Here is a 12,664-nt window from a genome sequence, read left to right as displayed (position 1 = left end):
AAGTGGAAAAAGAAACATGTCAAGGGCTACTGAGGTCATAAATAACCCTTCTGACTCTGGGACCCTCTGGGCTGTAGCTGGCGGAAAGAGTGGAAGTGGGGAGTGTCGTTCCTCCCTTTGTCCTTTGAAAGTGTGTTATTGTTTACCCCCAGGATAAATCCAGTTACAGCTGAGTTCTTGTTCTGATCCAGTATGATGGTGTGGTGCTTGTGTTCAGATAACAGCCAGCACAAGAATTAACTTTTTTGTAGGTCACAAATTTTTCTTGCACAGTAATAATTATTGTAAAACTCAAAGAATTTAATCTAGCATAGTCATTCAGATAACTTGTTGGGGTGAGTCTACTGGTTATGTTTAATGAAACATCCTTGGTTTCTGTAAACCTTGTTGAATTTGTTTTTCAGGACATGTTCTTTAAGTATACATGGAACAACTTTTTGCATACTCAAGTAGAAATCTGTATTGCATTGATTCTTGCAAGTCCTCTTGAAAGCACAGAAAATGGCACAATTACAGATCAGGATTCCACTGGGGACAATCTCTTACTGAAACATGTAAGTTGTGGGTTTTTTGGGAATCTCCTGAATTTTCCTGTGTTCAGGCTATCGTAGCAGTTACTCTTACATAAAGTATACCCCAATTTTACTTGAGTTACGTGTATGATGAACAAGAATATATTTTTTTAAAATGTTAGTTCAGGGTGTTCAATCTGAAAGTGCCATAGAATAGAGTTTTGTTGTCCCAAAATGAGCATGCGTGCAGAGCTGCAAGTATTTAGTTTCCTTGAAGTTGTTCCTCTTAAGTATTAAAATTGCATTGTTAAGAATTAAAATTGCTATTTCAATAGCGTCATGCTTCTACAACTCAGCAGCTATAAGGAGAAGTAGAATTAATATAGGTTTAGCTTTTAGGTTTTTGGTTGGGATCTGACTGCCTCTTCTGAACTTTAAACCCTTTAATAATGAAAGGACTTATCCTGAACCTGGAACTGGTTGTCTTGTAAGACTTTATTTGTTAGAATCAATTGTAAAATGAGTAAGTGTTCCACTTTACTGCTGCTAAGCATATTTTGCTTCTTTGACAGCTCTTCCTTAAGTGCCAATTAATAGAACGAATACTTGAAGCATGGGAGATGAATGAGAAGAAACAGTGAGTAACTAGTTTTCTCATTCCCTGCAATTACCTGCATAAGACTTGAATGGTGAAATGAATGTATGGCCAATTCGTAACTCATCTGACCAGTCCTAAAAACACATCTATGTTAATATTTGGATTAAAGTGCTCTCTTGTACTGCTTTTGGTAGCATTCTAATGCTTTTTCTCATGACTATTTGAGAATACAGTAGTTTGTCACTCTTGCCATGTATAAGATAGTACTGTGATCTTTGAAGTCTACCCATCATCAAGTACAGAAACATACCATAAGTTTTGAGAGGACAGGCAGTGCTTCTCTCCAGTAAGCAACTGAAAACTTAGGAACACATCAAGGCATGTTACGTACTGGGGAGCAACAGACTCCTAAGTAGTAAAAGCCAAGTCCGCAGCACGGACTAACTTTTTAAAGTGTGTGTGTTTGTGAAAGGATGGAAATTTCAGAAGCTAATATTATCTGTATTCACAACAAGAGCAAAAAAAAAAGTCAGTCTTCACCTGGGGTGGTAAAACAGCTTTCAGAAAGCTCCTTTGGCTCAGGAGATACTGAACAGTAAATGTTAGCTCTGACCTGTCAAAATACTGAGTTAGGTGACTTGAGATAGTGTTGCTGGTTTGCTAGTGTGTTATTTGAGACAGTTCTACTCCCCAGAATATTCCTCTTCCTATTTGTTGTGAATCAGGTAGTAAATATGTGGCTAATGTAACTGACCTGAAAATAAGGGTGTTGAAGTAGGTGAAGAGGATGGTATGAAGAAAGGGAATGTGACTTAATTTATTAACTATAGAAAACATGTGTTCCCAAATGTGTTCTATCATATTCTCCTGAGGTTAGAGAACTGCCAAGTTTAACAGGATCTAGACTCTCATAGGAGAGAAGTATGGAAGGCTATTTCCGTAGATCCAACCTAAAACTGTTCTTTGGTTGGATAAGAATGTTCTTGATCAAGTGCTTATTATATGGGTGAATTAGACATTTAGTGTCACATTTGCAAATACTAATATGGAAAATATTGTAGTAAACCTCAGATTGTTTCTTGCCAATAAAAATCAATTCTTTGCAGATAAAAGCACAATCAGGCTAAGTAATTCACCCCTTAATCCAATTTTTTGTGGGTATGACTCCAAATATAAAAGATAAGTCTTTAAGATAAAAATATTTTTACCTTAGCTGCTTCAGGAAATGGAGTTTTCTAAAATGCTTTCTGCTGGTAAAAAGCTGTTTGATTCAGTGGGATTAATAAGCGTTTGCTAACAGGATACAATCATATTCTAGACTTTCTGGCTAGGCAGTGACTATTCAGTCCACTTTGTCAAATACAAATGTTCTTTATGGTATATCCTGTATTAGAAATAACCTTTGCCATCATCATGTGTTGGCTTGTTTTGAATGGACTTGTTGCTTAAGCAGTCAAGGAAACAAGACTGCAATCTCTTTGTCAATTTGTTCCTGTGAGCAATGTGATACTGTTTCATTCGTGACATCTGGCATTGATATAATTTCAGTTACCTCTGTGTGATGATGATGGTGGTGGTGGAAGATCAAGTAATGTGATTTGTGTTTGCATAGCATAAGCTACTTGCTGAACTGCTGCCAATTTACAAAAAATTCAGTCATGGGGTTTTTGTCTAGCCAATTGAGTGGGTCTTACGTGATTTTGCGCTTTTTATATAAAATAAGATAAAAACCTTGAAAAGCTGACATGCAAATATCTGGTTAACTTGCAGCTAAATGCTAGAAATTCAGTTCAGGTTGGAGCTCTCACTTTAGCTCTTTGGTCAGATCTAGAACAGTTCCAGTTGATCGTAGCAACTCTAAGTACTCTGAAAACTGGTAGCTCCTGTTTCTACAAAGCAGTTCTGTTACATCTTTGTATGCAAGAAAAAAAAAATATCTTTGAATTGCCTTGTAATTGTATCTTTGGTGTTCACTTAAATGTCACTCCTAAACGTCAGGAAAGCAATGATCCTAACTTAAATTTCAGTTGTTCATGCCATTTCAGCTCTGTATGCTAAATGTAATGTTAAGAAACTCTGCAATAGTAGAGTGTGCTTAGGATTTAAGAATTTAACTTTTGATCATATACTCAAAGCTCTGAGAGACCATTCAGTGTAATTTGAGTTTTGAGAAATGCTCCCAGCAACAGAAATTTCCTAAAAATTGTGGATCTATTAATTTTGTCATTATCTTGGTAATGCTGTATGCTTTTCTTTCTACCCACACACACAAATGTGAAAGCAGAAATAACCTGTTCAGAAACTGTGCACTTCCTTCTTGGTAGTTTACATGCTTGTTAAGTCTTCTTAGCTGGCTCAACGTAGCCAAACCAGTTGGATTCTTAAATTCTTGAGTATTTTTGTGAACCTTTTGGTTTTAGGATGCAAGTGTTCTGCTTAAGAACACCTACTCTATTTGTCTTCTCTAACTTCTTGACTCTGGTAGGTTTTATAACGAAATATGATAGCACAGTTGCTCTGAGTGCAGGCAGTTAAATTCCTTTTGTTTCTTGCAGGGCTGAAGGAGGAAGACGGCATGGCTATATGGGTCATCTGACAAGGATAGCAAACTGTATTGTGCATAGTACAGATAAGGGGCCAAACAGTACGCTAGTACAACAGCTCATTAAAGGTAATGTTAATGGTCTTAAGTTTGCCTAATGGCTTTCTTTACCAAATTCTGAGGAAATGAATTTGCAGAAAGTTCAGTAAAGGCCAGTGTGAGGTCTTGCACCTAGGGAGGAACAACCTTATGCAGTAAGACTAGGGGTGGTGACCCGCAGGAAGGCAGCTCTGCAGAGAAAGGCTGGAAGTTCTGGTGGGCAGCAAGTTGCCCATGGGCCCAGCAGGGCATGCCCATGTGGCCAAGGTGGCCAGTGGGATCCTGAGGGGCATCAGGAGCGTGGCCAGCAGGTCGAGGGGGGTGATCCTCCCCCTCTACTCTCCCCTGGTGAGGCCACATCTGGGGTGCCACGTCCAGTGCTGGGCTCCCCAGTTCCAGAGGGACAGGGAACTGCTGGAGCGGAGCTGGCAGAGGCTGCAGAGATGAGGGGATGGAGCATCTCCCTTATGGTGAAGGGCTGAGGGAGTGTCATGGTTTAACCCCAGCTGGCAACCAAGCACCACACAGCCACCTGCTCACACCACCACCCGCCCCCACCCAGAGGGATGGGAAGGAGGATTGGAAAGCAAAGTAAAACTCAAGGGTTGAGATAAGAACAATTTAATAGGTAGAGCAAAACCCGCACACACAAGCAAAGCAAAGGAATTCATTCCCTACCTCCCACGGGCAGGCAGGTGTTCAGCCATCCCCAGGGCAGCAGGGCTCCATCATGCGTAACGGTTACTCGGGAAGATAAAGGCCATAATGCCAGATGTCTCCCCCTTCCTCCTTCTTCCCCCAGTTCATATACTCAGCATGATGTCATATGGTGTGGAATATCCCTTTGGCTAGTCTGGGTCAGCTGTCCTGGCTGTGTCCCCTCCTAATTTCTTGTGCCCCCCAGCCCTCTGGCTGGCAGGGCCCAAGAAACCGGAAAGTCCTTCACTTAGTATAAACACCACCCAGCAACAACCAAAACCATCAGTGTGCTATCAGCGTTGTTCTCACATCAAAGCCAAAACACGGCACTGCACCAGCTACGAAGAATAAAATAATCTGTCCCAGCTGAAAGCAGGACAGAGCGCTGGGCCTGCCAGACCTGGGGAAGGGAAGGCTGAGAGGGGATCTCATCGATGCACACACATCTCTCCAGGGCAAGTGCTGAGAGGACAGGGCCAGGCTCTTTGCAGTGGTGCCCAGCAATAGGATGAGGGGCAGTGGGCACAGACTGAAACACAAGAAGTTCCTTCTGAATCAGAGGAAAGAATTCTTTACCTTGTGGGTGATGGAGCACTGAAACAGGCTGCCTGGAGAGGCTGTGGAGTCTCCTTCCCTGGAGACATTCAAAACCTGCCTAGATGTGACTCTGTAGCCTGCTCTAGGTGAACCTGCCTTAGCAGGGGGCTTGGGCTAGGCTATCTCCAGAGGTCCCTTCCAACCCTGACCATTTGTGGTTCTGCAAATCAAACTTAAAAGGTAGCTGTTGGATAAAAGAAGAAAATATTATTGATGTATTCAATTTAAAACCTACCATCCTTAAACCTTTGCTGAAGTCTCTCTGAAATAAATGTGAAAAGATAGATACCTGCTTAATTTGGACTTGTTTGGTAGATGGAGTAATCATGGATTTAGGAGGGATGTGTATGCTCTTTGCAGTACTTCTGGTAGAGCAGAAGAGAACAATTAAAAATTAAGTGATGCTCTGTTGTCAATAGTATCAAATTGGGATTTTTTTGTTTCCTGTGCTAGAGCTTCCTGAGGAGGTTAGAGAGCGATGGGAGACATTCTGCACAAGCTCGTTAGGAGAGACTAACAAGAGGAATACAGTGGACCTGGTAAGTAGTAATGGGTAAGGTAGCAAAATTGTTGCAGTTTACTTGGGCCCTTGTTTCTTGTCAGCAGCACAACCAGTCTTCCCAACTACGATGTACTTGTGTTAGTAGGTGCGTCTAGCTGCTGAGCTATGGAACTAGAAATTCTTTAGTTTACACTTCAGCTAAAGCCATATCATTAATATCTTGTACAGGAATCTTGCAGTAGTTCAGTTTGTATAGCTCATCCCAGATGATCATCAAGAAGAAAGATTTCTTTACAACTTCAAGTTGGTGTCTTTGAAAGCTCCTGTCTGCTTGAAAACTACAAACTAAAACTACAGGAGGTGGTGTTAGTTGCTCTATCTACTGCATGTAAATAAGCATATACGTTTAATGGGAGAATGCTACCTGCATCCCACTGCACGTGTTACTGACGTTGCCTAAGTAACTTTGTGGGCTTTTGTAGTGCACATGTGCTATTTCTTCTGCACACAGCAGTAGTGGTAATAGTTACGGAAAAGAAGCTTTAAACTTAAGTGGAAGTATAAAGAGGTTTTGTGCAATCATGAGCAACATGCGGTTTAAGAGTAATCACTGGGAGACTTTAATAAGCAGAGACTGTTTCCAATGTCAAGGACAGTTAATGAATTTTAATACACCTGTCTTCTCCAGGAATGCTTTGCACATGGCTTCATTAGCTTCATTCCTGTATTAATTGGGTTGTAAGGCTGATAGATGGTTAAATTTACTATTTCAACATAATATAGCAACTGGAACATAGTGCTAACATGGTGTGTGTGGCAACAGAAGCGATAGGAGATTAATCTGGAACTGTGCAACTTGTGGGCAAGACCAAATCATATACAAATAGTAGTTTTTCCATGAGGCTCTGAATGCAAATTTGTTCATAGTGCTTGCACAATAGTGTGTTCCTCTTGTTAGAAACTACTTCTTGGTCAAGACCAAGAGAAGAGTCATCTAAAGAGGTGGAATTTTAAGGTGATTTTTAACTTTATAAGATAATTAGCTCTCTAGATACACGGTCATTTACTTGGATGTACTTGATGTAACAACAGTAAAAACTTCATTTAAAACATCTCCAAACTCAACAATACTCAGATGAATAGAAATAAGGATTATTAAAACAAATTCTTATATCTAAAATGCCATCTGGAAAATACTGTGTCTTTGAATATCTAAACCTATAGACTTTGTTCCTGCTTGCATGATCAAGTCTCGTGAGCCTTGGATTAGTAGAATGATAAACAGTAGTGGGTAGTACAGTGCGGCGTAGGAGATACTAAAAGACAGATCTCTTGGAAAACTCAGCTTGTTGTTTTACTGAGTCAAGTTTAAGTTATGGTTATTGTATGGATGTGTCCTGAAAGCATAACCCCACAGTACTTGCAGTTACACTGTCCCATATTTTCTTGCTTTTGATCTGTGCTTTGGTCTCCACAGACTTGTTCTCTCCATCTGAAAACCTGGACAGTTTGGTATGTTGGAGAGTTTGAGCTCTTCTGTAAGCTGATGAAAGCATCCTGGGTTAAAACAGCTTACCAGAACTAGTGTTTATACCTGAAAAATTATATACCTTTTTTAAAGTGTGGGTGTTCAATGTCCCCAGCACAAGATCCTAAGCACACCTTTCTTAATATATGGCTAATCCATAGAAAATTTATTGCTGGGTAGATGAGCAGACTTATTTACGTGGTTCATGGTTTTTCTGTCCTAAGCAAGCTGCTGTTGAGCAGAATCTAGTCATGGGTGACAAAATAGTTGAGCGCCCGGTTCCTGACCTGAATGACAGAACTGTGGTTTACTGTTAGACTTTATCATCTTCAGTCAACTTACTGGATTTGCTAAGCTGAGATGATCTGGTCTTTATGTGTATGCATACTCTTAGGATGTGAAGGTCATTAAAAAAAAATGTAAATAAGTTAGCTGTGTGAAGGCTGTGGAAATAACTGATCTTGTGAGTACTTCCAATGCTTCAGTCATTTGGTGCTCAACAAAGCTCTTTTACTGTAACAGAGCAAGGTGTGGGTCCTGGGCTCTCATGTGTTATTGAACTGCTGCTGCTGCCATGAGACTATTCTTTGTCAGTTTTACATCAGGGATGTGGATTGTAAATCTGTCAACACTCTTCCTTTCATTCTCTTTCTCCTTTTCTGTCTTTCAAAAACGTTCTTGGTATGTTTTGTAAAACAACATTCACGGCAGACTTGGAGGTAAGCATGTAGCAGAACTATCTCAGTTTACCCAAAACACTTTAGAGACTTCACAGGAAGTTTATTTTTGTTTTTATACTGCTAATTGTCCTTTTGGTAGAAGGCAGGCAGTACTTGGCTAAGCTTTACCTGCTTACACTTACCTAGCTGAAGATTAAACAAGTGTGGAGTAATTGTTCATTTTCTCTTTAGACAGGGCGCATTAATGATGCTAGTACTGTGAAGAATGCTATACAATTTGTTAGATTTGTACAGGAGACTTTATGACTTCAAATGTATCTTTGTGCCATCCTTCCAATACTAGTAATGATATTAAATGTTCATGAGGTATACTTAAAGACCAGGTGAGGATAATAAGCCGCCACTAAGCCTAAAAGTAAGTCTAGAGGACTAATCATTCATGGTTGCCTTAAAAATCACCATGTAGTTCCTTTCTCTTCAGAAGATTCTTCTCAGTGTTACCAGGAAATGAGGCAAAAAAGCCACGTATTAGAATGAATTATTTGTGACAAGTGCCTGTGCCACGTGTGGGTGTTGGAAAGCAACTGCTCTCAATAGGGAGAGCTTTAAGTAAAGACCTAATTGCTGCAATTTCCAGTGGTCACTCCCACTCCCTTCCCTGGCACAATTCTGCTATTTATTAGGGAGGAGTAGTGCTAGTTCCTCCATCCAGGTTTATGCTTAAACTACAGCAGCTGTCAGAAAACAAGAGCAGTTACTTGGGCCTTGTGTCCTGTTGGCTCCGAAACAGAGAGTTTGGGGCGGAAGATGCTATGTCTAGTTAAGAGTCCTGGGCTTGGTTCTGGTACAGCAGTAAGGGCAGGATTTCTACTGAGGATTAACCTGTTCTTTAGTAGTAACTAAAGCTAAATAATGTTGGGTTTGGGTGTCTTTTTCCCAACAAGTTGTAGTTGTAAATGGTTAAGTATATTAACTTCTGTTGTTTCAAACTATGCCCACATGAAAGGGGGTGGTGTGTAGGGCTGCGCGGGCTGTGGTACGGAGTGCCTTGTAGCTACAAGGCATTCTGTAGTTACGTCAAAGCATTGTTGTGGCTTAACCCCAGCCAGCGACCAAGCACCACGCATCCACTTGCTCACTCCCCCTCACCCAGAGGGGTGGAAAGGAGGATTGGAAAGCAATGTAAAACTCAGGGGTTGAGATAAGAACAATTTAATAGGTAGAGCAAAACCCACACACACAAGCAAAGCAAGGAATTCATTCCCTACCTCCCACGGGCAGGCAGGTGTTCAGCCATCCCCAGGGCAGCAGGGCTCCATCATGCGTAACGGGAAGACAAAGGCCATAATGCCAGATGTCTCCCCCTTCCTCCTTCTTCCCCCAGTTCATATACTCAGCATGATGTCATATGGTGTGGAATATCCCTTTGGCTAGTCTGGGTCAGCTGTCCTGGCTGTGTCCCCTCCTAATTTCTTGTGCCCCCCAGCCCTCTGGCTGGCAGGGCCCAAGAAACCGGAAAGTCCTTCACTTAGTATAAACACCACCCAGCAACAACCAAAACCATCAGTGTGCTATCAGCGTTGTTCTCACATCAAAGCCAAAACACGGCACTGCACCAGCTACGAAGAATAAAATAATCTCTTTCCCAGCTGAAAGCAGGACAAGCATGCAGGCTTTGCGAGAATGTTTTCATAAATATACAGTGAGTTACAGTGAGCACACTAACCTTCAATGGAGTTGGTCTGTCATTTGAGATACATTATCTGATGTCTTCCATCAGTATGTCATTGGACTTCTCCAGACACAACAAGCCCAGAGAGAGAATTTGGTTTATTACTATTTTTCCCACTTACTGACAGCTTTAGTGTTAATGGGTCAGGTTTCCTTCAGAAATTCAGTAACTTTAAGTCGGGGCACTTCTGGTATGCAAAGTGCAGTGCAGGACTGAATGGTAGATGTACAAGAATAAAACAGTTCCTGTTTTTTTTTTTAACTGTTACACTAACAGAAGAAAAAGCATAAAAGCACAACATACCTGAGATAACGGCTTTAATTTCTCTTGCACATGCGTCCTGACTGTAGCATAGAAATGTGGCAGTCTTGTATGAAGCCTTATATGCGTTTCTGTACTCCTTTTGTATAGACTTTTTTTTTAAGAAAACACAAGGAATTCACGAACTGCTTGACTTGACTTGAGAATATGTAACATGGAGTTGTAGGAGTGTGCAGAATAATGCAATATATTATCGTACAGTAAAAATTGTCATTTGTAGGTTTGCTTTATACTAGTGATCCTTCATAGAATAGGTCTTAACAGTAGCAACAGCTGACCCTTATTTAGCTAATTGCTGTCTCAGGTAAAATTACTTTGGAGTGCTGTATCGATTGAAGATGAGTACTTCCAAGAGCATGTTGCTTAGATGGTAGTCACTGAACAAACTAGTGCCACTAGTTCTATGTCAGATAATAAAATAAAACAAAAAATCTTCTTTCAAGCTAATGTTTTAAACAGCAGTTGCTGTGGCAACAACTCCATGTTTGTTTCCGCAAGTACACATTGGTTATGGATTTCTGAAGTTTAATTCTTTGGTCTTTTTGTAAATCCTGTAGATACCTTAGACAGTTTTCCTTGAATTTTTTAATATATTTTATATATGGGAAAGGAGGAGGATTTCTGTAAATAACATAGTGTTTTGGTGACAACTGATTTGCTTGCTATTTGATATATTCAATGCAGTACAAAGACGTGACATGAGTTTAGTCTCATGTTGTTTGAGACAACTGTCAGCTGTAAGACTGGCTTTTCTGTGTTAAATAGTCATTTTGCAGTGGTCAAAAGCCTTGGCTTTTTTGGGGTATCTAATGCTCGTGCATATGTTAATGCTATTGAAATACTCCAGGGAATTTTATGTGGTATAGCAGTCGGGGAAATCTAAAAATAAATCAGTTTCTTGTTTTGATATGAAACTGAAGATCCAGGCAGATAATGCCAGTACACTCATCATATACTATGCAAATGACTGAATTCCTTTGTATAGGTTACTACCTGCCACATTCATTCTTCCAGTGATGATGAAATTGACTTTAAAGAAACTGGCTTCTCACAGGATTCTTCTTTGCAGCAGGTGAGTTGAATTCTGTAAACAGCATAATTTACTTTTTCTGTACATATAAATACACTTTTTTTTAAAAAAACAGCGGAGCTTATATTTCTATAACAAGCAAATACAAACCTAGAAATTTTAGAATAAAACTTAGGCGTGTGCATGCACACAACTGTCTTATCAAACCCACAGGTATGGCTTTTTAATGAGTCATGATATCTTGGTGTGCCTTCCAGTTTTTGGTCTTCGATCATTCTGTGTATGTAGAACTCTACTCACCATACCCAAGAGCATGTTTTATGTGCCAGATGTCTGACTAAGTTGAATGCAGTTTCTGTGTTAACTTTAGTTCTTACTAGATACTGCGTTTGAAATGGTGGCTTCTAATTGTGTTCTCTGGCAAGTGTGAATTGCTATGAAAGCAAATAAGAGTTTGTTTGGGTTTGCTAATAGATTTTTTTTTTTAATGTTGACCCTTATTTTGATGAGGAAACAAGGATGATTTGTTATTTAGAGTTTTTGGCAAAATATCAAATTCTACGGCTGTCACAACAATACATAGAGCTAAGTATGGTCCTGTGACGGGTTGTACCCAGCAGTTCAAATGCTTTTAACTTTATAGACCCTTAATACCTGACAAGTGTGCATAGCCAGATCTTCCTGAAATAAACTTCCAATGAACTTGGTCACTTATTTTTAAATTCAGTATATGCTTTTGACAACTCATTTGTGAGTGTTTCGAAGATAATTATCAATTGGTTTAATGAGAGAAAAAAAAAGTGAATGTCTAGAGAATTTCCAGATCAACCAGACTGAAACCTTCAGTCAAAGCTGTGTCCACCTTGACATTTCAGTGCTTTCATAGCTGACTAATTGATAACGATACAGTGTTTAAATCACTATGGTATTAGAATATTTTTGCAGTGACTGATTATGGCGATCATTGGTGCCATTTTAAAGAACAGTGACAGCATCTCTGTAATAGTACTGTCCTACCTGCAATATGTGTATCTTCTAGTTCTTTCACTGGTGGTGGAAGTGGGAGCCATGCAGCACAAGACTGCCAGTAGATCGCTTATACAGAACACATTATTTACCTGGGTTATTAAAACCCTGATAAATCTTTCAGCTCACACACTAGATAGTCTAAGACTGGCTTTGTTACTTTATGCATCTTCTATAGCTCTTACTTACAGTAATTGCTTGTCGAAGTTGAAAATGTGGGTGGTGGCTTAAGTTCTAAGAATATGATGCATTTCTATCTGATTCAGTGATTTTGTGCATGTAAAGTACACCTGAATACAAACTCTAAGTAAGTTGGGTGCTATCTAATAGCAGCTCTAGTGAGAAAGTAAGATCTTTAAATATCTCTGCTCTTCTAATGCATTCCCCCCCCTTAGTGACCTGCTGTGCTTAGGCGATCCCTGGGTACTTGATCTGTAGAAATGTGGTTTAGTGCTGTTTCTTTCGAGTTTGTCACAATTTTCTTAATCTTTTTGTTATTTCACTAGCTTAGCTTGGGGAAAAAATACCTTTTAAAGTAATCTTGTGAGGAAAGCATACTAGACAAGATAAATCACTTGGAGGGAATGCTTTGAAGTTACTCAAAGCATTCTCCAGCTGCACAGTTTTAATTCATAAAGGTGTCTCTGGCTTCAGCTAGAATACCCTGTTCTAGATCAATAGTTAAAGAAGGGAACAGAGTTATTTTCCAAAGGTAGAGGGTGGACCCATTAGGAATTCGGAGGAGGGAGGAAAATATTAAGGAACCTATTCCTCTTTGATTTATTTTTGCCAAATTTA

At 39.9% G+C, this 12,664-nt stretch overlaps 1 protein-coding gene across 9 annotated transcripts in view; it reads left to right on the top strand.

Annotated features, from left to right (window-relative positions):
• The window catches only part of PPP6R3 (protein phosphatase 6 regulatory subunit 3), a 64,085-nt gene that overhangs the window by 32,549 nt on the left and 18,872 nt on the right, over positions 1 to 12,664 (top strand). For all 9 annotated transcript variants that reach the window (XR_013930885.1, XM_080405507.1, XM_080405510.1 and 6 more), the window contains 5 exons: positions 405 to 554; positions 1,085 to 1,149; positions 3,666 to 3,781; positions 5,501 to 5,586; positions 10,796 to 10,882. Coding sequence is in view for 8 of the 9 variants with exons in the window: in XM_080405507.1 (XP_080261633.1) it covers positions 405 to 554; positions 1,085 to 1,149; positions 3,666 to 3,781; positions 5,501 to 5,586; positions 10,796 to 10,882 (504 nt within the window). In the remaining variant the exon portion in view is untranslated. The remainder of the gene's footprint in view (positions 1 to 404; positions 555 to 1,084; positions 1,150 to 3,665; positions 3,782 to 5,500; positions 5,587 to 10,795; positions 10,883 to 12,664) is intronic.

This window comes from Falco punctatus, assembly GCF_963210335.1.
Source record: "Falco punctatus genome assembly, chromosome: 10".
NCBI classification, from domain to species: Eukaryota; Metazoa; Chordata; class Aves; order Falconiformes; family Falconidae; genus Falco; species Falco punctatus.
This window is presented reverse-complemented; position numbering and strand designations above follow the sequence as displayed.